We start from the raw sequence: 23,071 nt of genomic DNA, 5'->3' as shown, positions 1-23,071 counted from the left end.
CAAGCTGACAGGGATCCCGACGTAATACAGTGACTTGGGCATGTTAGATGCCCCCAGACATGCTTCCCCTGCTGTCCCAGTTGCATTCCAGGGTGTTGTCATCATTTCCTGGGGTGTCATAGTGGACTTGGTGACTCTCCTGAGTCGAATGATGGGATCCCCTGAAATGAGCATTTTTTCCCCATAGACTATAATGGGGTTCGATATTCGTTCGAATAGTCAAATATTGAGGGGCTATTCAAAACAAATATCGAATATTTTACTGTTCGCTCATCTCTAGTTACAATGAAATCACCATTTTTACTCATGTCTTCTCTTACTTCCGCCTCTTTTCCTTCTGCGCATGCGCGGACTGCCGAGGAGTCGTGCACTGTCCTGGATGTTACCAAGACTTGCAGGATTCTCTGTACGTCCTTGCATGCATGAACTGCCTGGGAGTCACGCGGTGTTCTGGATGTTACCGTGACTCACGGGATTCTCTACCTCCGCGCATGCGCAGTGTGATGTAGATGGCAGTGGTTAGTATTTTTTATAGCATTTCTATATTATGTGTTGTATGGTCATTAGGAGACACTATTTATCAGCTGCTATCCATGATGATAGGCGGCTTTCCCTATTTATAGTCCATCTGTTCACTTTGAGTCAATATCGCAAGAAGCGCGTTGGGGCTCGTACACACTTGGTCAGTAACACTTGATATTTGTATTTTTAGAGTCAAATGGCCTTTTCTTACCCATAACTTAGTTAACTATTCCTTGCACCTCACTATGTGATTATTTACACCCCTTTTGGGTTACTGCATGTTTTGGGATTTTGGCGCCTGGACTTTTACCTGTTTTTCACAGCAATGTCTCTATTTGTGACGTATTAGCCATTTTGTCTCTATTGATTATTTCCTTGTTTCCAGTTCATTCCGGATATATTGTTTCTATTTTTTCCATTTAATAAGATGGATTTGAGGGAAAGAGAAGCAGAATTTACAATTTGGCGCAGTATTTAGGGGAACTAATACATCCACAGACACTGCAGATCAGCGCACGGCGCGAGAATCAGAGCAGTCATTGAGGCTTTACATAAACAAATGAAAACCTGGAGGAATAACCTGTCATTGGAGAATTATTTCAGTAAACAGCTTATTCCCTGCGGCCTCCGGACTCACGTATTTCCATCATTTCGTAATTTGAGTAACGATTTCTCTGACCGCTGGGAAGCTTCTTGTAATAAAGCCGGCAGAGAAGTCATGGAGATAAGCGGTGAATATGAGTCTGAGATTTTGGGTGAATTGGCAAATGAAATTGCTAAATTTGAATATAAATCATGTAAGAGACTTGTAAGGCCTGGTATATATATATAAGCTCGTGAATGGCGAAGATGTGCCAGGGAACATGTATTAGGTATCCAAAATGCGATTGTGTTGATGTAGAATCTTTAAAAACACTTCCAAAACTTTTCAAACTTTTTCACAACTCAGATCCTTCAGGCTGCCGGGTCACTCTGCTTCATGCGCCTTGTTCGGCACTTTCGGTCCCTGGAGGAGGAGGACCGGAACCTCCGCAATAGTCTGCAGGGGATTCCGGTCCCAGGAGCACTTCAGGGGTCTGGGGGTCAGTGGCGGGCAGGAGGCTATTTAGGCTCATTCTGGCTCCGGCCCACTGCTGGTTATTCAGTTTCCTCACCTGTGCTTCTACCCCTGCCTGTCTGCCTTTTCCCTGCCTTCCTGTTTTGTTCCTGTTTTTGGCCTCCATGTATGACCTTGCTTGCCTCCTAGACCACCTCTCCTTGACCTGTGATTTGGATACCTCGTGACTTCCAGTGTATGACCCGACTTATATGATTAATGTTCTGCTACACCCTCTGTTACCTTCTGACCTCCTGTCTACTGACCCGGCTTGTTTGACTAGGATCTGACTACCCCTGGATTCTAGGTGACCACCTGTGTACTGACCTGGCCTGGATGACTTTCCTGCGCTGGTTTTTTCTTGTGTCATCATTATTACTTAGGTCCCTTCCCTCCTTTCTGTTTGTTCTGTGCAATCATCCTGGATTTTTGTTTTTAGTTCATGTGCAGCACTTTTTTCCATGCTGCGCTTATATGAGTTGCATCGCGTGATCTCACACTAATATGATTCTCCTTTTTCTTGTGCATGTCCATTCTAGACATTACCATCTTCACTCCTGTTCTCTGTTACTTCCACCCTTTTCTCCTTCTGACTGCATGGGAGTCGTCTGGTGTTCCGGGTGTTCCTGCAACTCGTGGGATTCCGCGCATGCGCAGCGGGATGTAGACGACTTTAAAAGATATTTCATACACAGATTGGGCATTTTGTGTTTTTTCTCACATATATAAGAGATAGCAAAAAGGAGGAAAGAAAAAACTTCATAAGGTAGAAGACAATTTTATTCCTTATAGGGTATAAATCCCTTCCAATAGCATATAAGTATGTGATAGCGTATTACCAACAACAGGTCCTATCAACACCTAATTGCAAACTATTCTAAAATAAAACACATATTTTACATTCCTCACTTTAGAGCCAGCAGCTTATTCAGCCAAGAATACGGGAAAACAAGGGCGGAACGGCAGGAAAGACACAGAGCGGAGCGAATCAGACTACAATAATACAATGCAGATTGATATAAAGTTACTGGCCACTTTATTAGAGACCCCAGCATTTTCACACATTTGATGATCAGGCTAATGGAGGGGGATTAATGATGTGGGGAAAGTTTTCTTGGTCCTCTGATACCTGAGAATGAGACTTGTGATTGCCATTAGGAATTTATGTGATTCTAAAAACCAAGAAGGATCTAGAAAGATATATATAAATCAGGAATTCAGTGTTTACTATAGGCTAATTAAAATTGGGGGGGACCGCGATGGGCACGTCACCAATGCCAGTTTGGGTTTTTAGCCCTATGGTAGGTATGTGGCAGACAGATGTAACTAAAATTGATACTAAATGCAGCCTGGGATCCCCGGTGTCTGCTTGTTCACAGTGCAGGCTGAGAGTCGACTCTCAGCCGGTGCTGTGAACAAGCACTCCGGACACTTGCAGGCTGCTCTTAGGGATGGAGGGAGCCGGTGTCTGCTTGTTCACAGCGCAGGCTGAGAGTCATCTATGGACACTAGCAGGCAGGGCTGCCGCAGCCCCAGCCTGCCATTGTCCAGAGATAACTCTCAGCCGGCGCTATAAACAAGCAGACAGCGGGGATCCCTGGGCGGCCACAGAACGCCGCTGTCTCCTGCTCTCACGCTCCACGCCGGCCCCGCCCACTTGATCGGCTCACCCACAGACCCGCCCCGGCCCTGCCCACAAGAAATGGATAGTAGATCTTAGGGCTTGGTCATGTTATGAAGTAGCTCACATGCTGGCAAAGTGTGAGCACCCCTGCCCTAACCTATCTATCTGCAGGGCTGGGGTGATATGCTGGTTCTGGTGACAGACTCCCTTTAACTCCAAGCTACAATATATTCCTCTTGCCACTAATGTAATCTGAATCTGCATCATACATTATACAATCCGTTGAAGGTCGGACTCGGTAAATCCAGAGAATCTGTTCAATGTTCTTAATATTCATCACGAAACGGAAAATCCGGGTGTTCGCTCCAACTGAAATACCGAACAACAAAATGAATAAATGTAATAAATAAAATAGGTAAGAAAAAGTCTATAATAAATATTTGAAAAATAATGAAAAAATTCAAATTATAAAAAATTTTTAACTTTTTATTTGTATCTAAGATCAAGAAAAATTGACGGCCCTGAATGACACTCACACGGCGTAATCCATGTAACGCCTGTTTGTATTGAGTCCATCGAGAGTTTTGATGTCGTCTTCACTTAATTCGAAGTCAAAAACCTGTAAGAGAAACATCAAATTCAATTCAAATAAAAAAAGTAAAAAAAAAATCAAAATTTTTTAAAAACTTCTAGCAGTAAACGAGAAAATAAACACTAATATAAAATATATAAAATGAGACCTTGGAATGAGACATGGAAATTTTGCAAATTTAAAAAAATAACAAGGGAAATTTTCATATTTTATTCCTGTTTTTTTCCCGTTTCTGATGCGTCCCATTGCTTTTAACGCTGTGTAATATCAACCAACACAAAACATTTGAGAGTATTTTGAGACACCCCCAAACAGTGTCCCATTTATGACGAGATGATGCCCAATGTGTTCATGTTTATTGTTGTTTATCGAGAGATTTGATTGCTCGATTTTATTTATTTTTTTTAATATTTCTTTTTTAAAAAATTGCAATTTTTAACGTTTTTTGGCTGCTCTTGAGGGCTTGAACCTTAGTTTGATTGTAACTAGAGATGAGCGAACACTAAAATGTTCGAGGTTCGAAATTCGATTCGAACAGCCGCTCAATGTTCGTGTGTTCGAACGGGTTTCGAACCCCATTATAGTCTATGGGGAACAGATACTCGTTAAGGGGGAAACCCAAATCCGTGTCTGGAGGGTCACCAAGTCCACTATGACACCACAGGAAATGATGCCAACACCTCTGGAATGACACTGGGACAGCAGGGGAAGCATGCCTGGGGGCATCTAACACACCAAAGACCCTCTATTACCCCAACATCACTGCCTAACAACTACACACTTTCCACATTCAAAAAAACCTCTATCAAAGTGGGAAAATACCTGGAAACCTTCTTTACTCCCCAAATGGATGGACACAAACCCCAATTTAAGCTCAACAAACAGTAACAACCACCCCTTTAAATCACGTTCCCCATGACAACCACAAATGGAATAGGCAATGGGAATTCCAAAAGCCCTCACCCTTAACTGTCATTTTGAGTGTGTGTGTGTGTGTGTGTGTGTGTGTGTGTGTGTGTGTGTGTGTGTGTGTGTGATGTGGTAAGACCTTCCAAAATTCACTTTTCTAGCCCTTAACATGAGCCCTTCCAAACAAAGTTACATGACCTTAAGCTGAGCTACCAGCAGAGATTGAGGCCCTTGGCATGAGTAGAGCCTTGCACCAGCAGTGTTTTTGGCACTTAGGGTGAGTTGAGCCTTGTACCAGCGTGTGTCCCTTAACATCAGGCGGGCCCTAAGTTCTGCGCTTTGCACAAAAGTTCCACATTAACTAGGCTGAATGGTACAAAGATTAGTAGGCCCGAGAACCAGGAACAGGTCTTGCAATGGCTGTCGGATAACGCTTAAAGCACATTGTCCACCAGCCAGTCAGCCTCTACCTCCTCTTACCCAACAGTCTTGTCCTCCTTCCACCCAAAATTCCCAATCTTCTCAGAACAATAACCCCAACTGTCCCTGCTCCCCAGAGCTGTTCTCCCTTCCTTTGACTGTACCGCAACCTGCCCCTCCATTTCGCGATTCCACGGACCTAACAGACGAGTATCTGTGTCCAGATGCTCAAACACTAGAGTCTCCTCCATTCCATCTCCGGTCGATTTGGTGGCGGATGACCAGCAACCCACCCTCATCGACGACGATGAGACGCAGTTGCTGTCAGGGCAGCCAGTTGACATGCGCATTGTGCAGGAGGAGGAGGCGAGACAGGAGTTGGAAGAGGAGGTGGTGGACGACGAGGACACCGACCCCACCTGGACAAGGCAGATGTCAAGCTGGGAAAGTAGTGTGGATGTTGAGGCAGGTGCAGCACCAAAAAGGGTAGCTAGAGGCAGAGACATGTCCAGAGGCAGAGGTCAGCTGCTTTGCCGAAGCCAGGCCAGACCCGGAATGTCCGAAGATGTTCCCTTTTGTACCCAGCCCAGAAAAACTCCCCCATCGAGGGCACGTTTCTTGAAGGTGTAGAGTTTTTTCAAGGAATGCGCCGAGGACAGATATAGTGTCGTCTACACAATTTGCCTCTCGAAATCGAGTAGGGGCCCTGAGAAGAGCAACCTGTCCACCACTTCAATGCACCGTCATTTGGAATCCAAGCAATGGAATCAGTGGCAGGCAGCAACGGCAGGACAAACGTCGCCCGCCGTTCATGCCACTGCCTCTGCTCACAGTGCTGGCGATGCACTCCAGAGGACGAGCCAGGACATCACTTCATCTGCCTCCGCCACTTTGTTGACTTCTCCCTCATCCTCCCCTGTTTCTGTCTTATCTCCTTCTCCTGCACCATCAAAGGCACCATCAGGCGCTTCTTTACAACAACCCACCATCTCTCATACATTGGAGCGCCGGCAGAAATACACCGCTAACCACCCACCCACGCAAGCCTAGAACGCCAACATCGCTAAACTGCTGGCCCAGGAGAGGTTGGCGTTCCGGCTTGTTGAAACTCCCGCCTTCCCGGACCTGATGGCAACTGTGGCACCTCACTATGCCGTCCCTAGCCGTCTCAACTTCTCCCGGTGTGGCGTCCCCGCCTTGCACCAGCACGTGTCACTCAACATCAGGTGGGCCCTTAGTTCCGCGCTTTGCTGCAAGGTCCACTTGACCACCGACACTTGGACAAGCGCCTGTGGTCAGGGATGCTGCAGTGCTTATCTTTAATGACAGGCAGGGTGAATGTGGTGGAGTCTGTTCCCCGGGTGCAAACTGGGGTGGCCTATCTCCTCTCCCAGGCCAAAATTCATGGCAGGAGTAGACTGAAACCCTACGACGCTGCAACCTCCACCACAGCTACTAGCGGCAAACGCTAAAACACTGGTGTGGGGAGACGTCAGCAGGCGGTGCTGAAGCTCATCAGCTTGGGGGACAGACAGCACAGTGCCTCCGAGGTCAGGGATGCCATCCTGGCTGAGATGGCATTTTTTTTTCCCTGCTACACCTGGGGCCTGGCATTTTTACGCCTGTGATAATGGCTGGAACCTGGTAGCGGCTCTGGAGCTTGCCAGCCTCCAACACGTTCCATGTTTGGCCCACGTCTAACCTAGTGGTGCAAAGTTTTTTAAAAACATACCCAAATGTACCGAAGCTACTGTTGAAAATGCGGCGCTTGTGCGCCCACTTTTGCAAGTGCACAGGAGTCGCTGCTAGCCTAAAAACACTCTAGCAAGGCCTACATCTGTCCAAACACAGGCTGTTGTCCGTCATTCACACACGCTGAAACCCTACAATACCATATCTTGAGCAGGGTGTGTGAGCTGCACAGACCTTTGATGGAGTTCCATCTACAAAACCCAAGGGTTCCTCAAAGTCAGCAACCAAAGTTTCTGCACCATGAGTTTCCAGGGGTGGCAGAGTTATGGCTAGGGGAAGAGGCATGGATAGGGATGATGTCTAGGGGCAAAAGCAGTGTGGATGTGGAGGCAAGCTAAGCAGGAAAAACTGGGGGTACAAGCTAAGGCATGGACTGGGGTGATGTCTAGGGGCAAAAGCAGTGTGGATGTGGAGGCAAGCTAAGCAGGAAAAACTGGGGATACAAGCTAAGGCATGGACTGGGGTGATGTCTAGGGGCAAAAGCAGTGTGGATGTGGAGGCAAGCTAAGCAGGAAAAACTGGGGGTACAAGCTAAGGCATGGACTGGGGTGATGTCTAGGGGCAAAAGCAGTGTGGATTTGGAGGCAAGCAAAGCAGGGAAAATGGTGGCTAGAGGCAAAGGGATGTCCATAGGCAGCAAGGGCAAAGATGCAAAACTCTCCCGTTTCAAGAATTTTCCTGACTTGTTTCCCCACAAAACATTCCTGGGAGGAGGGCTGAAACACCACCCTCCTCCTCCTCCGCTGTTAGATTTACCCCAGCTACGAGCTGAAAACGCTGCAACACTGGTGTGGGGAGACGTCAGCAGGCTGGGCTGAAGCTCATCAGCTTGGGAGACGGACAGCACACTGCCTCTGAGGTCAGGGATGCCATCCTGGATGAGATGGCAATTTGTTTATCCCCGCTGCCCCTGGGGCCAGGTTTTTTAGCTTGTTGGAGGGCTCTGGAGCTTGCCAGCCTCCAACACGTTCCATGCCTGGCCCACATGTTCAATGTAGTGGTGCAATGATCTTTAAAAACATACCCCAAATTAGCTGAGCTAAGGGTGAAAGTGCGGCACTTGGACACCCACTTTCCCAAGTCTACAGTACCTGGAGCTAGCCGCAATACACTCCAGCAAGGCCTACATCTGCCTGAAGCACCTACTGTTGTGCGAGGTCACCACACGCTCTAACCCTAGATACCGTATGTTCAGCAGGGTGTGTGAGCAGCAGAGACCTTTGATGGAGTACCAGCTACAAAACCCAAGGGTTCCTCAGAGTCAGCTCCCTCACTTTCTGCACCATGAGTTTCCATGGGTGGCAGACTTATGGCTAGAGGCACAGGCATGGATAGGGGTGATGTGTAGGGGCAAAAGCAGTGTGGATGTGGAGGCAAGCTAAGCAGCAAAAACTGGGGGTACAAGCAGCCGGTGACATCATCACTGACAAGCACAGCTGTCTGTCAGCTGACAGGCTGACTTTCACCAAAATGAACAGACAATGGATAGACTCATCATATACATGTCAGTTACATGACAAATTTAGTGCAATTTGCAAGTCCAAGATGGTTTGGAGATCTGCGGAGAGGAATCTCACCACCTCTTGCGGGTGCCATCATTTGGAAGGCAAGCCCTGGGCTCAGTGGGTGAGAGCAAGCGCAGGATAATCGTCGTTTGGCCTGGCGGCCACTGCCTCTTCCACTGTTGACAGGGCTGGCGCTGCAGTCCAGACCAGGAGCCAGGACACCTCCACATCTGCCTCTGACACTTTGGGGAGTTCACCCTTATCCTCACCTTTTCCTGCCATTTCTCCTTTTGCCCGCGCCATCATGCGCCTCTTCCCAGCAACTCCCCATCTCCCAAGCCTTTCATTTCATGCTAAAGTACAGCGCAACCCACCCACATGCCCAAGGCTTCAACGGCCTCATCTCAAGAAATCTGGCCCAGGAGATGTTGGAATCCCGGCTGGGGGACACTCTGCCCTTTTTGGGCAGAGTGTCTACTGCGCCACCGCACTGTGCCGTCCACACCAGCACTTTCCCCCAAACATGAGGCGGTCCCTAAATTCAGCGCTTAGCCCTAAAGTTCCATGTGACCAGTTACGAATGGACAAGTGCATGCGGACAGGGACGCTACCTTTCAATTTGGGCACAGTGGTTGAATGTAGTTGAGGCGTGGACCGGGTCGCAAAATGTGGTGGCCTGACTTGTCTCCCCACACAACATTCCTGGGAGGAGGGCTGAAACACCACCCTCCTCCGCTGTTAAATTGACCCCAGCTACGAGCTGGAAACGCTGCAACACTGGTGTGGGGAGACGTCAGCGGGCCGTGCTGAAGCTCATCAGCTTGGGGGCCAGACAGCACACTGCCTACAAAGTGAGTCATGCCATCCTCGATGAGACGGCAATGTGGTTTTTGCCACTGCACCTGGGCCCAGGCATGTTGTCATGTGTGATAATGGCCGTAACCTGGGATTGGCTCTGTAGCTTGGCAGCCTGCAACATATTCCATGCCTGGGCCACGTTTTTAACTCATTGCTGCTAATCTTTTGAAAAAGGTACCCCAATGTTCCTGAGCTACTGGTGAAAGTGTGGCGCTTGTGCGGATAGTTTTTAAAGTGTATAGTTGCCGCTGCTAGCCTCTATGCACTCCTACAACGCCTGTACCTGCTGGAACAACGGCTGTTGTGCGACGTCTCCACACTGCTGGCACTAAACATATCATGTGTTGAGCAGAGTGTGTGAGCAGCACAGACCTTTGATGTAGTTCCAACTCCAAAACCCTCGGGTTCGTCAAAGTCAACTCCCTCAGTTGCTCAACCATGAGTGGCCATGGGTGGCAGACTTATGTGAAATCCCATCCCATCCATTGCACTGGACACGAAACATTAGCATGCGCTCAGCACAACTTCGGATATGGCAGATGCGTTAAGCAGGGTGCAGGGTACAACACAGACCAGGCCCGAGCACCAGGAACAGGTGTTAGAAATACTGCAGCATCTGCCATTTCCTTCCAATTTTGGGGTTTTGGACCCGCCACCGACTTGTCTGGACCTAAGTGGGGATCATGAGACACAGTTGCCATCAAGGCAAGCTGTGGTCATGTGCGGTTTGCAGTAAGGGGGCAGTGCGCAATTGGAAGAGGAGTTGGTGGATGACGAGGCCACCGACCCCACATGGACAGGGGTGATGTCTAGGGGCTAAAGCAGTGTAGATGTAGAGGGAAGCTAAATCAACAAAAAACCTGGGTAGAAGCAAAGGCATAAACTGGGGTGATGTTTAGGGGTGAAAGCAGAGTAGATGTGGAGGGAAGCTAAGCAGCAAAAACAGTGGGTAGAAGCAAAGGCATGCAAAACTCTACCCTGTTGGAAGACTTATTCCTAGGTCTGGAACACGTTAATGGCCCCCCTGGACAAATTACTGCCACTCAGGGGCCTAGTGTCACCAGGAGGGACAAGTATAGGCGCATGTTGTGGGAATACCTGGCCGACACCAGCTCTGTCCTCTCCGATCCCTCTGTGCTCTACAGCCTAAACTTATTTTCTCATCTTTTTTTCTGAACTGCACATCTCTTGCCTGCTTCCTTTGGGATCTTAGAAATGGTGGTCCACTTCCACAGATGGTAACTTCAATAGACAGTGTAACGGGAGTAGCTGAGGGATCGCTGTCTTAACCACTTTTTGGCACAAAATTAACTTCCAAAGCCAAATATGGTGCAAGTATATGATGCAAGGACACCTACACACCTATCTCTGACACATTGGGGAGTTCACCCTCATGCGCCCTTTTGGCCTGCACCATCATGCGCCTCTTCCCAGCCACTCCACATTTCCCAAGCTTTTCATTGCAGGCAGAAGTACAATACAACCCACCCCCATGCCCAAGCCTGTAACAGCCTCATCGATAAACTGCTGGCCCTGGAGATGTTGGTGTTTGTTTATGCTTCTGGAGACCCAGGCCTTCCGTCAGCAGATGGCAGCTGGGGCACCTCCCTATGCTGGGCCTAGCCGTTACTACTTCTCTTGGTGTGCTGTCTCTGCCTTGCGCCTGCATGTGTCCCATAACATCAGTCGGGCCCAGAGCTCTGCGCTTTGCTGCAAGGTCCACTTGACCACCGACACATGGACAAGCGCCTGTGGTCAGGGATGCTGCAGTGCTTATCTTTAATGACAGGCAGGGTGAATGTGGTGGAGTCTGTTCCCCGGGTGCAAACTGGGGTGGCCTATCTCCTCTCCCAGGCCAAAATTCATGGCAGGAGTAGACTGAAACCCTACGAAGCTGCAACCTCCACCCCAGCTACTAGCGGAAAACACTGTAACACTGGCATGGGGAGATGTCAGTAGGCCGTGCTGAAACTGATCAGCTTGGGGGACAGACAGCACAGTGCCTCCGAGGTCAGGGATGCCATCCTGGCTGAGATGGCATTTTTTTTTCCCTGCTACACCTGGGGCCTGGCATTTTTGCGCCTGTGATAATGGCTGGAACCTGGTAGCAGATCTGGAGCTTGCCAGACTCAAACACGGTCCACGCATGGCCCACGTTTTCCAACTTGTTGGTGCCATGTTTCTTTGAAACCTACACCATTGTGCCTGATATACAGGTCAAAGTGGGGCCATTTTCGTAAGTGAGAACTAGCCTCTGCTAGGCAGAAAACATTCAGAGCACACTCCTCTCATCTTCGCACCGTTGGCTGGCGGAGGAAGACGAGGGGGTTGGAGTGGCATCTGATGTCCCTATCCCACACGAGGCTAGAGGGTGCACTTCAGTGCATCCCATTGCTTCACCACAAATGGTGTGAAGGGGAGTGGAAAATGGAGGAAATGGAGAGTGACCCTTACAGTTGGGGCCAGCAAAGGCATGCCAAGTAACACACTGGCACACATGGCTGACTTCATCTTGGGTTGCTTTTCAACACATATTTCACATCATGAAGAACAAATAATACTGGATTTTTTCAAGCCTCGAACCCCGGTCTAGGTCTAATGTCTGTTCCTTTCTTATATTAGGGGAGAGGGAAAAAAAATTACTTCAGTGATACGTTTAGCGTACATAGACTGACTATTAATGTGTATCCCACTTAGTGTTGTTAGGGTTACACACCGTCACAACCTGGCTAAAGCTTCTATAGCTGTTAATAAAGTCAACATAACTTTACGGTATCCAAAAAGACAGCTGGTACCGACAGAGAGCAAGACAAATGTCACCCAAAGCTGTGAGCTCTGAACACCCACAGTGACTTTGGCGTCATCATCATTATAAGGGAGTGGGTGGTAATAAATAACTTGGCAGTGCCTAAAACCCAAAAAGCTTATACAACTATATTTACATTAAGATACACAAATGAAACTTTTCAGTAGCATGTCATGAGACAAGCTGATAAGCTCTTCCTTTGTGCAGTGCTATTTGAAAGTTAAACGCTGCCTTTATTTTAATTCTGGAGAAGGTGCAGACATTAGATTTAGAACATGTTGTCTTCATTGTCCAAATCCTCTATATAGGTAACGCGTTTTTCGGGCCGAGCTGTCTGGGAACGAGCTGGTGCAGCACTGACAACCTGGGTGAATATGGCAAGAGCCTGAGATGTAGGGTGAATGAATCCCCAAATTATTTGTGGAATTCCCAGTGAGACAATGGCACTGTATACCAGTATTAAAAATTGTGGGTGCACATAACCCCCATATATTCTTTGAATTCCCAGTCAGACAATGGCACTGTATACCAGTATTAAAAATTGTGGGTGCACGTAACCCCCATATATTCTTTGAATTCCCAGTCAGACAATGGCACTATATACCAGTATTAAAAATTGTGGGTGCACATAACCCCCATATATTCTTTGAATTCCCAGTCAGACAATGGCACTGTATAGCAGTATTAAAAATTGTGGGTGCACATAACCCCCATATATTCTTTGAATTCCCAGTCAGACAATGGCACTGTATACCAGTAGTAAAAATTGTGGGTGCACATAACCCCCATATATTCTTTGAATTCCCAGTGAGACAATGGAACTGTATAGCAGTAGCAAAAATTGTGGGTGCACGTCACCCCAATATATTCTTTGAATTCCCAGTTAGACAATGGCACTGTATAGCAGTAGTAAAAATTGTGGGTGCACATAACCCCCATATATTCTTTGAATTCCCAGTCAGACAATGGCACTGTATACCAGTATTAAAAATTGTGGGTGCACATAACCCCCATATATTCTTTGAATTCCCAGTTAGACAATGGCACTGTATACCAGTAGTAAAAATTGTGGGTGCACATAACCCCCATATATTCTTTGAATTCCCAGTCAGACAATGGCACTGTATACCAGTATTAAAAATTGTGGGTGCACATAACCCCCATATATTCTTTGAATTCCCAGTCAGACAATGGCACTGTATACCAGTATTAAAAATTGTGGGTGCACGTAACCCCCATATATTCTTTGAATTCCCAGTGAGACAATGGAACTGTATAGCAGTAGCAAAAATTGTGGGTGCACGTCACCCCAATATATTCTTTGAATTCCCAGTTAGACAATGGCACTGTATACCAGTAGTAAAAATTGTGGGTGCACATAACCCCCATATATTCTTTGAATTCCCAGTCAGACAATGGCACTGTATACCAGTATTAAAAATTGTGGGTGCACATAACCCCCATATATTCTTTGAATTCCCAGTCAGACAATGGCACTGTATACCAGTATTAAAAATTGTGGGTGCACATAACCCCCATATATTCTTTGAATTCCCAGTGAGACAATGGAACTGTATAGCAGTAGCAAAAATTGTGGGTGCACGTCACCCCAATATATTCTTTGAATTCCCAGTTAGACAATGGCACTGTATACCAGTAGTAAAAATTGTGGGTGCACATAACCCCCATATATTCTTTGAATTCCCAGTCAGACAATGGCACTGTATACCAGTATTAAAAATTGTGGGTGCACATAACCCCCATATATTCTTTGAATTCCCAGTCAGACAATGGCACTGTATACCAGTATTAAAAATTGTGGGTGCACATAACCCCCATATATTCTTTGAATTCCCAGTGAGACAATGGAACTGTATAGAAGTAGCAAAAATTGTGGGTGCACGTCACCCCAATATATTCTTTGAATTCCCAGTTAGACAATGGCACTGTATACCAGTAGTAAAAATTGTGGGTGCACATAACCCCCATATATTCTTTGAATTCCCAGTCAGACAATGGCACTATATACCAGTATTAAAAATTGTGGGTGCACATAACCCCCATATATTCTTTGAATTCCCAGTCAGACAATGGCACTGTATACCAGTATTAAAAATTGTGGGTGCACATAACCCCCATATATTCTTTGAATTCCCAGTGAGACAATGGAACTGTATAGCAGTAGCAAAAATTGTGGGTGCACGTCACCCCAATATATTCTTTGAATTCCCAGTTAGACAATGGCACTGTATACCAGTAGTAAAAATTGTGGGTGCACATAACCCCCATATATTCTTTGAATTCCCAGTCAGACAATGGCACTGTATACCAGTATTAAAAATTGTGGGTGCACATAACCCCCATATATTCTTTGAATTCCCAGTCAGACAATGGCACTGTATACCAGTATTAAAAATTGTGGGTGCACATAACCCCCATATATTCTTTGAATTCCCAGTCAGACAATGGCACTGTATACCAGTATTAAAAATTGTGGGTGCACGTAACCCCCATATATTCTTTGAATTCCCAGTCAGACAATGGCACTGTATAGCAGTATTAAAAATTGTGGGTGCACGTAACCCCCATATATTCTTTGAATTCCCAGTCAGACAATGGCACTGTATACCAGTATTAAAAATTGTGGGTGCACATAACCCCCATATATTCTTTGAATTCCCAGTCAGACAATGGCACTGTATACCAGTAGTAAAAATTGTGGGTGCACATAACCCCCATATATTCTTTGAATTCCCAGTCAGACAATGGCACTGTATACCAGTATTAAAAATTGTGGGTGCACGTAACCCCCATATATTCTTTGAATTCCCAGTCAGACAATGGCACTATATACCAGTATTAAAAATTGTGGGTGCACATAACCCCCATATATTCTTTGAATTCCCAGTCAGACAATGGCACTGTATACCAGTATTAAAAATTGTGGGTGCACATAACCCCCATATATTCTTTGAATTCCCAGTGAGACAATGGAACTGTATAGCAGTAGCAAAAATTGTGGGTGCACGTCACCCCAATATATTCTTTGAATTCCCAGTTAGACAATGGCACTGTATACCAGTAGTAAAAATTGTGGGTGCACATAACCCCCATATATTCTTTGAATTCCCAGTCAGACAATGGCACTGTATACCAGTATTAAAAATTGTGGGTGCACATAACCCCCATATATTCTTTGAATTCCCAGTGAGACAATGGAACTGTATAGCAGTAGCAAAAATTGTGGGTGCACGTCACCCCAATATATTCTTTGAATTCCCAGTTAGACAATGGCACTGTATACCAGTAGTAAAAATTGTGGGTGCACATAACCCCCATATATTCTTTGAATTCCCAGTCAGACAATGGCACTGTATACCAGTATTAAAAATTGTGGGTGCACATAACCCCCATATATTCTTTGAATTCCCAGTCAGACAATGGCACTGTATACCAGTATTAAAAATTGTGGGTGCACATAACCCCCATATATTCTTTGAATTCCCAGTCAGACAATGGAACTGTATAGCAGTAGCAAAAATTGTGGGTGCACGTCACCCCAATATATTCTTTGAATTCCCAGTCAGACAATGGCACTGTATACCAGTAGTAAAAATTGTGGGTGCACATAACCCCCATATATTCTTTGAATTCCCAGTCAGACAATGGCACTGTATAGCAGTATTAAAAATTGTGGGTGCACGTAACCCCCATATATTCTTTGAATTCCCAGTCAGACAATGGCACTGTATACCAGTATTAAAAATTGTGGGTGCACGTAACCCCCATATATTCTTTGAATTCCCAGTCAGACAATGGCACTATATACCAGTATTAAAAATTGTGGGTGCACATAACCCCCATATATTCTTTGAATTCCCAGTCAGACAATGGCACTGTATAGCAGTATTAAAAATTGTGGGTGCACATAACCCCAATATATTCTTTGAATTCCCAGTGAGACAATGGCACTGTATACCAGTAGCAAAAATTGTGGGTGTATATAGCCCCAATTCTATTGCTAGGGGACTTGCAGGGTATTTCTGAGGTGAAGGTGGGGGGGCACACCGTTGGAACGGGGATTTGGGGTGTATATATGGGGTATACGGGAATACACTGTCAGTGTGTTCCATTCAGGATCCTGGGAAAGCTGGGTTGCGGCGATTGAGCCCGTCAGTGCCACGTTACACTGACAAGCTTCTCCCTGGAATTGAAGTTATATGTAAGCCCAATATATTCTTTGAATTCCCAGTGAGACAATGGCACTATATGGCAGTAGCAAAAATAGTGGGTGTATATAGCCCCAATTCTATTGCTAGGGGACTTGCAGGGTATTTCTGGGGTGAAGGTGGGGGGGCACACCGTTGGAACGGGTATCGGGGGTATATATCGGGTATACGGGAATACACTGACAGTGTATTCCATTCAGGATCCTGGGAAAGCTGGGTTGCGGCGATTGAGCCCGTCAGTGCCACGTTACACTGACAAGCTTCTCCCTGGAATTTAGCTCTTATAAGAGCTGTTGGTTGTCTTCTCCTTCCTATCCTAGCCTGTCCCTGCCTACCCAGAATCTAACCCCTAGCTAACTGGACGGAAACCTCCGTCCTCGGTGAATTGCAAGCTCAGAATGACGCGAAGCTGGGCGGCGCTGTTCTTTTAAATTAGAGGTCACATGTTTTCGGCAGCCAATGGGTTTTGCCTACTTTTTTCAACGTCACCGGTGTCGTAGTTCCTGTCCCACCTACCCTGCGCTGTTATTGGAGCAAAAAAGGCGCCAGGGAAGGTGGGAGGGGAATCGAGTAATGGCGCACTTTACCACGCGGTGTTCGATTCGATTCGAACATGCCGAACAGCCTAATATCCGATCGAACATGAGTTCGATAGAACACTGTTCGCTCATCTCTAATTGTAACATAGACTGCAAGATTACAATATTGCTGTTCATGGTAAAATCGTTGTATTATTATACCAACGTTGTATTACGGAATACCAAAGTCATTGACAAGAGTTGAGCACTGAAAGCACACGGACCCCATAGACTATAATGGGGTCCGTGTGTTTGCCGCATGGTGTCCACACAAGTCATGCGGAAAGGAAAGTAGTTCATGATTTTTGGGCCACAGGGGGAGCCATTGGGTTCTAGTTTTTGAAGCAGCCATTTTACCTGGAAGTTTTCTTTGATCCTCTCGGGGCTGAAGCTTTTTGCAAGGACGACAATTCCCTTCTGCAGCAGATGTCGCTCGGCCACCTGGGCCGGTGTGCGGTTCACTTTCTCAGCGACTGCATTTAATACAGGGTTGTCAAGCACTCCGGGGGCATTCTGGTCAATCCTGGCCGAGAGGGAAGAAATTCCACAATGAGCGATGTCTCCGGGATCAGGTCTGAGATTCCATTCTATCCTCACTTTCGATACTATCACATATAGTACGCCAGTATACATGTTCTTACCAGTTCTCTAACCTGCTGGACCCCAGGACACTGAATCCAACCAGCACAATGTCATGTGACCTGCAGAACTCCAGCAACTTGTTCTGGTTGAGATATATATGACATTCTACCTGTGCAGAGAAAACACATCCTCTTATGAGTAAGGCCGATACCAGGGGTAGACTTACACCTATTCCATGCGCCTATAAAAAATTTGTGGTAATGTTTGTAGACATGACGTGAGGGGGGGGAGGACATGTTTTATGGTCTTCTCGATCCTCTTCTGAACTGTAGGACGGCCCATGGGCACTGGTCACCGAGGTGGACAGAAGGTTCTCCATGTAGGGGTAGAAGGAAGGAAATACTTGATAGTCACCTGGTCACACACTGGCTTGTACTTCAGTCCCGGCATGTTCAGAATCCGTTCCAACTGCCTACGATTAAAATTGGACACACCGATGGATCGGACGAGTCCAGCGTCCTTGCACGCCTCCAAAGCCTGGAAATAACCAAATTTATCAAATTTGTCATCAAGACCACGAGTCAGAATTGGGGCCGGTCTTGGGTAGAGTTGGAGTCGAAAGTCAAAAATAGATTATTTTAAAATGTTACTTAAAATGATACAATTACTGATGTGTTATTAATTCGATACATTGTTTGTGGCAGATTTACCTGCAGCGACCACTACGGGTGAAATGTGGTATTACACTATATCATTCAAGTGAATGGTCAAACCATGTAAACCATGCCTGGGCCTCGGCTGGAGGGAATGCTGCTTTGTTAGTATCTCTCTGGTCTGGATACTATAGAGGGGTTCCCCTTTAATGCCACAACATGATATATTAACCCTCACTAGAAGCTTATAGTCCATTGACATTGTTCAGTTATGTCGCTATTTTTGTAATTTTTTTTTTTTCATTTTATTTTTCTGAAATTTCTGAGCAATGACATAACCTGAATTTAGTAAACCTTAATGAGGGGGAGGGGGATTATAATTTACCTTCCATTTATCGCAAATATCTGTGTAATGAAAAAATGGTTTCCCGTTTTCATCCTCAGGATAGAGCTCATCTCCGGGCTGGAGGAGGAAAAGAAACAGGTTTCAGCCATTTTTGTAAATTTTGTAAGTAAATCTATTTAGTGACATCATGTCTTCTCTAGTCACCACCAGAGCTGCCTTTAGAATTTGTCTTTATTGTTGGAGGTTTAGCACATCTACTTAGAACTCACGAGTCCTGGTTGCGGGTTCAGATTCTGTAGGAGGCATGCTGTGCTGCTCTGGATGTGACTGGAGAATAAACAGAGTAATAATCAAGTAGAAGTGAAGTAATGGAAACAATCTTCCAAGTCAGACTTTGTTAACATCTACATTTGGGTCACCATGCTCTGCCAGATTTACAATATAACACAATGTAGCAGCCCTGGACAGCAGTGGAAGATTCCTCCCAAGCGTTGGAAGAGGAGGCAACACCTGGACCTAGTCCACAATGGCCACCCAGTAGCGCTCTAAGGTCTGGTCTTCATGGTCTTCACCAGGGTGAGATCTTATAGATATTCTGGAAGCCCAGGCTTCTTTACATATCTCCAGTTGACCCTTTGGTGGTCCCACTGTTCCTCCAGGAACCCACAGCCGATGGACTACGCCTCTCCTCTGGTCTACCTCCTCCAGCTCTACTTGGGGCTCCCGTCCAGTCCAGTGATGGGAGCAGACCCCCGCCCAAAAAAAAAAATCAGTGGTCCTGCCAGGTGGACTCTACATACACCACTGCCATTGACATACAATAAAGCCCTTTAGGATTCCATTATGGCGCCATTGTTTGGATGTAAAGAATATCACTGTATCTAAATCTTGTGGAATTGAACAGTTTTCCAGGAACAGGACCTACAAACCAAAATACTACATGTTACAAAATCCATCAGTGGACAAACCTTGAGCGCCACGGGTGTGTGGAACAGGAAGAGATCCAGGTAATCCAATTGCATATCCCTCAGAGATTTCTCCAGGGCGAGTCGGATCCTCTCGGGAGTGTGATAATTATTCCAGAACTACAGAAATAAATGAAAAAAAAGCATCTGAGTATCGCCCCCTAGAGGTCATTTTAATGAGAAACTAGGTAAATCTAGAATATCTCTCTTTCACCACTATTTAAATGCTTCCAAAAAATATGGTCACCTTCCCAGTGTAAAAAATGTCTTCTCTCTTCACCGTCCCATCAGCGATCTTTGAGTTAATGGCTCGACCAACATGGACCTCGTTTCCATACAAAATGGCACCATCGATGTGACGATACCCGATCTCAATGGCCACCTTGGTGCTCTCCTCAGCCTGTTCTTTGGTGTACTGAGTAGAATAAGATGTAGTAAGGATTATTAAAGGGGTTTTCTGCTTTAACATAATATGTATATGTAGCTCTCTGATCCATCTACTGGAGCACAATTCCTGTGCTGGAAACATGGCTTCCCCAATATGGCCCCTCCTTTACTAATCAGAGCAAAGAGCAGCTACCAAGAGTGTCCTCATCTCTGGAGGACCCAACCAGGGCATGCATTACATTGTCAGCCCATTGGTTACATTGAGAACAGTGTGATACTTGATTTAACCTGTAGAGGTGCTGCAGGGAGTTTTATTCCTCCTGCCAGATGTCCAGTAAGGCAACCTGTTAAGCAATACTCTCATACTTTTTGAGAAGGGACAATCCAAAGAGGTAACAAAAAATCATGACTTGAGATGGGAGAACCTCTCAAGATTCATTTAATTTTGAGTTCACATGGCTCAGGACCGAGATATATTTTGGGTCGAAGAAGTTTGGGATAAACCACAATTTAAATTAGCTTAACATATAATTTATAATGCTGTCAGGGCTCCTAGGAACCCATATATAAAGCATAGTGTATGACAATGTCAGGACTCCTAGGAACCTATCTATAATACATAGTGTATGACACTGTCAGGGCTCCTAGGAACCTATATATAAAGCATAGTGTATGACAATGTCAGGACTCCTAGGAACCTATCTATAATACATAGTGTATGACACTGTCAGGGCTCCTAGGAACCAATCTATAATACATAGTGTATGACACTGTCAGGACTCCTAGGAACCTATCTATAATACATAGTGTATGATACTGTCAGGGCTCCTAGGGACCTATCTATAATACATAGTGTATGACACTGTCAGGGCTCCTAGGAACCTATATATAAAGCATAGTGTATGACACTGTCAGGGCTCCTAGGAACCAATCTATAATACATAGTGTATGACACTGTCAGGACTCCTAGGAACCTATATATAAAGCATAGTGTATGACACTGTCAGGGCTCCTAGGAACCTATCTATAATACATAGTGTATGACACTGTCAGGGCTCCTGACAAACACAGCCAAAGTTATGTCAAAGTATACATGTACTGTATGTCTATGGAAAAACGAATGGTAAGCAGAAGATATAAAGTCAGAGTTTCACTATACACCGCGCTGACACTTGCCTTTACACGTTTAACATTTAAAAGGTCCAAAAATTAGCCTTTTTGGGGAAAATGTGCGTGCCCATGGTTTTTTAGACACTTGTGGCAGTTATTTTGCAAAAAAACAAAAGCTTTGTATACAACAGGATTGTCTTGCCAATAAAAAGTATGTTTAAAGAATGTGTATAAAGATGAAACTGCTCTAATGCACAACAGATAGATGAAATGAGATTGTTGGTAATGAAAGGGTTAACTGTCTGTGTAAGCAGCAGAAGCACAGATTCCCCCATTCACTATGTCTATGTGATGATCCCATCTTATCTCTGTTGAATTCTAGCACTAACCTGACTGTGTAATTGATTCTGCTACTCCTTTTACTATTGCACACACACAGTATAATGTCGCATAGTGGTCCCTGCACACGGTATAATGTCCCATAGTGGCCCCTGCACACAGTATTACGCCCCATAGTGGCCCCTGCACACAGTATAATGCCACATAGTGGCCCCTGCACACAGTATTATGCCCCATAGTGGCCCCTGCACACGGTATAATGTCCCATAGTGGCCCCTGCACACAGTATAATGTCCCATAGTGGCCCCTGCACACAGTATTATGCCCCATAGTGGCCCCTGCACACAGTATTATGTCCCATAGTGGCCCCTGCACACAGTATTATCCCCCATAGTGGCCCCTGCACACAGTATTATGCCCCATAGTGGCCCCTGCACACAGTATTATGTCCCATAGTGGCCCCTGCACACAGTATTATCCCCCATAGTGGCCCCTGCACACAGTATAATATTCCAACAAATTGTTGGCACTCATTAGCTATTATACTGTGGGGTCTTTTACAAGCTCTTACAGGAGTCAGCAGGATCTCTCTTTATTAGGAAAGTTGGCCGATATGGATAATGTAGAATGGTGATATCTGGGAAGCCAAGGGGGTGTTCACATTTGCAGTATTTGATCTGCTCTTGAGGTCTGTCTTATGACCAAAACTGATAAACTGTAACAACACTCCATCTAATGATCCCAAGCCATCCTAATGACTATACTGAGGTCTGTTGGGCATCCATAGGTTTCTCCCTAACATCTCTGAATGGAAACATGTTCCGGACTCCGCGTCGGTGGCTTCACATGGAGACTGCGGCCAGATGTAAATGTAGCCTTAGAAAAGGAAATGCCTGGCAGACTGGAAGCGGGGGCATTTCATCACAATAACACATAGAAATTTTTTTTTTTAGAGATCCAAGAAACTGGGGCAGAAAATTGTGCAAAAAAATTTTTTTCTGTCTTCCCATCGGACCTTGTGTGACTGATGTGAAGCTCACGGAGACAATGGCGTGGTATTACTAGCTATCTGGGTGACTAGTGACAGTACCTGACATAGGGTCACCATAGATGGGCCAACAGGAGTGGGATGGGTACGACTAGGGGTGAGGTTGTGTGTGTGGTGCTGCAGCCACCTGCGCTCCTCGACAGCGCCCACCAGTGACCACATTGAAATACGGCAGAGATGGAACACGGAACCCGAGCATTACCCAATATTCACTCACCGTTGGTGGGGCAAAAGTGCCAAATCCAAGCACCGGCATCTTATAGCCATCATTGAGCACAACATAGGAGTCCGACTTGAGAGCCATAGTGTGATGTGTTTCGGTGTCTCGTGCTGAATGGAGGCTTTGTAGACCGGGACTAATTTTTTATCCAGCCCTTGGCCCTCCCTATTACCCTGTTGGGGCCGATGAATCTCCCGCTCCGGCTATCCCTTCTGACTAGATCTGTTATATTAGAAGCTTTGCGGATAGAGATCCCTGCTCCGAACTTCATATGACTGCAGCGACCTCTAGTGGACAAAGCGAACTTTTTGTTTAATGATTTACCGGGCTCGGAAGAAAAATTTTAAGAAAATATTAGGTAAATTTTAACAGTTTTGGCACAGACCATATCTAAGGATGAGGCCTGACGGGTAAGGTCAGAGTAGTCAAAGATTAAGGGGACGAGATGTCACAATCAAAATCTGTAAACATTAGGAGAATATAGATCCCGCATGGTCTGAAGCAGCGTTGGTAGTTAGGACTCTACGAAT

General features: G+C 45.8%; 1 protein-coding gene across 1 annotated transcript; it reads right to left on the bottom strand.

The window, feature by feature from the left end:
* Positions 1–3,552: 3,552 nt before the first annotated feature.
* On the bottom strand, positions 3,553–22,676 carry LOC142204136 (estradiol 17 beta-dehydrogenase 5-like). The gene is made up of 9 exons (XM_075275404.1): positions 22,539–22,676; positions 19,685–19,852; positions 19,441–19,557; positions 18,512–18,589; positions 17,888–18,010; positions 17,533–17,642; positions 17,249–17,414; positions 3,779–3,861; positions 3,553–3,611 (listed from the first exon to the last, which is right to left on the bottom strand). Exons 1-9 carry the CDS (start codon positions 22,623–22,625, stop codon positions 3,569–3,571), a joined length of 975 nt encoding a protein of 324 aa, XP_075131505.1. The 5' UTR covers positions 22,626–22,676; the 3' UTR covers positions 3,553–3,568.
* Between the last annotated feature and the right edge of the window lie 395 nt (positions 22,677–23,071).

Source organism: Leptodactylus fuscus, chromosome 5 (assembly GCF_031893055.1).
Source record: "Leptodactylus fuscus isolate aLepFus1 chromosome 5, aLepFus1.hap2, whole genome shotgun sequence".
Taxonomy (NCBI): domain Eukaryota; kingdom Metazoa; phylum Chordata; class Amphibia; order Anura; family Leptodactylidae; genus Leptodactylus; species Leptodactylus fuscus.
Note: the sequence above shows the minus strand (reverse complement) of the source record. Positions and strands in the feature narration are given on the sequence as shown.

What these genes read in the sequence shown, in the direction of transcription:
- LOC142204136 (XM_075275404.1), bottom strand. Translation starts at nt 22,625, where the DNA reads ATGGCTCTCAAGTCGGACTCCTATGTTGTGCTCAATGATGGCTATAAG. An exon ending in ATATTTGCGATAAATGGAAG is followed by an intron (nt 18,011 to 18,511) that starts GTAAATTATAAT and finishes GGTTATTTCCAG; the next exon opens with GCTTTGGAGGCGTGCAAGGA. An exon ending in GGATCAAAGAAAACTTCCAG is followed by an intron (nt 3,862 to 17,248) that starts GTAAAATGGCTG and finishes TTTCTCTTACAG; the next exon opens with GTTTTTGACTTCGAATTAAG.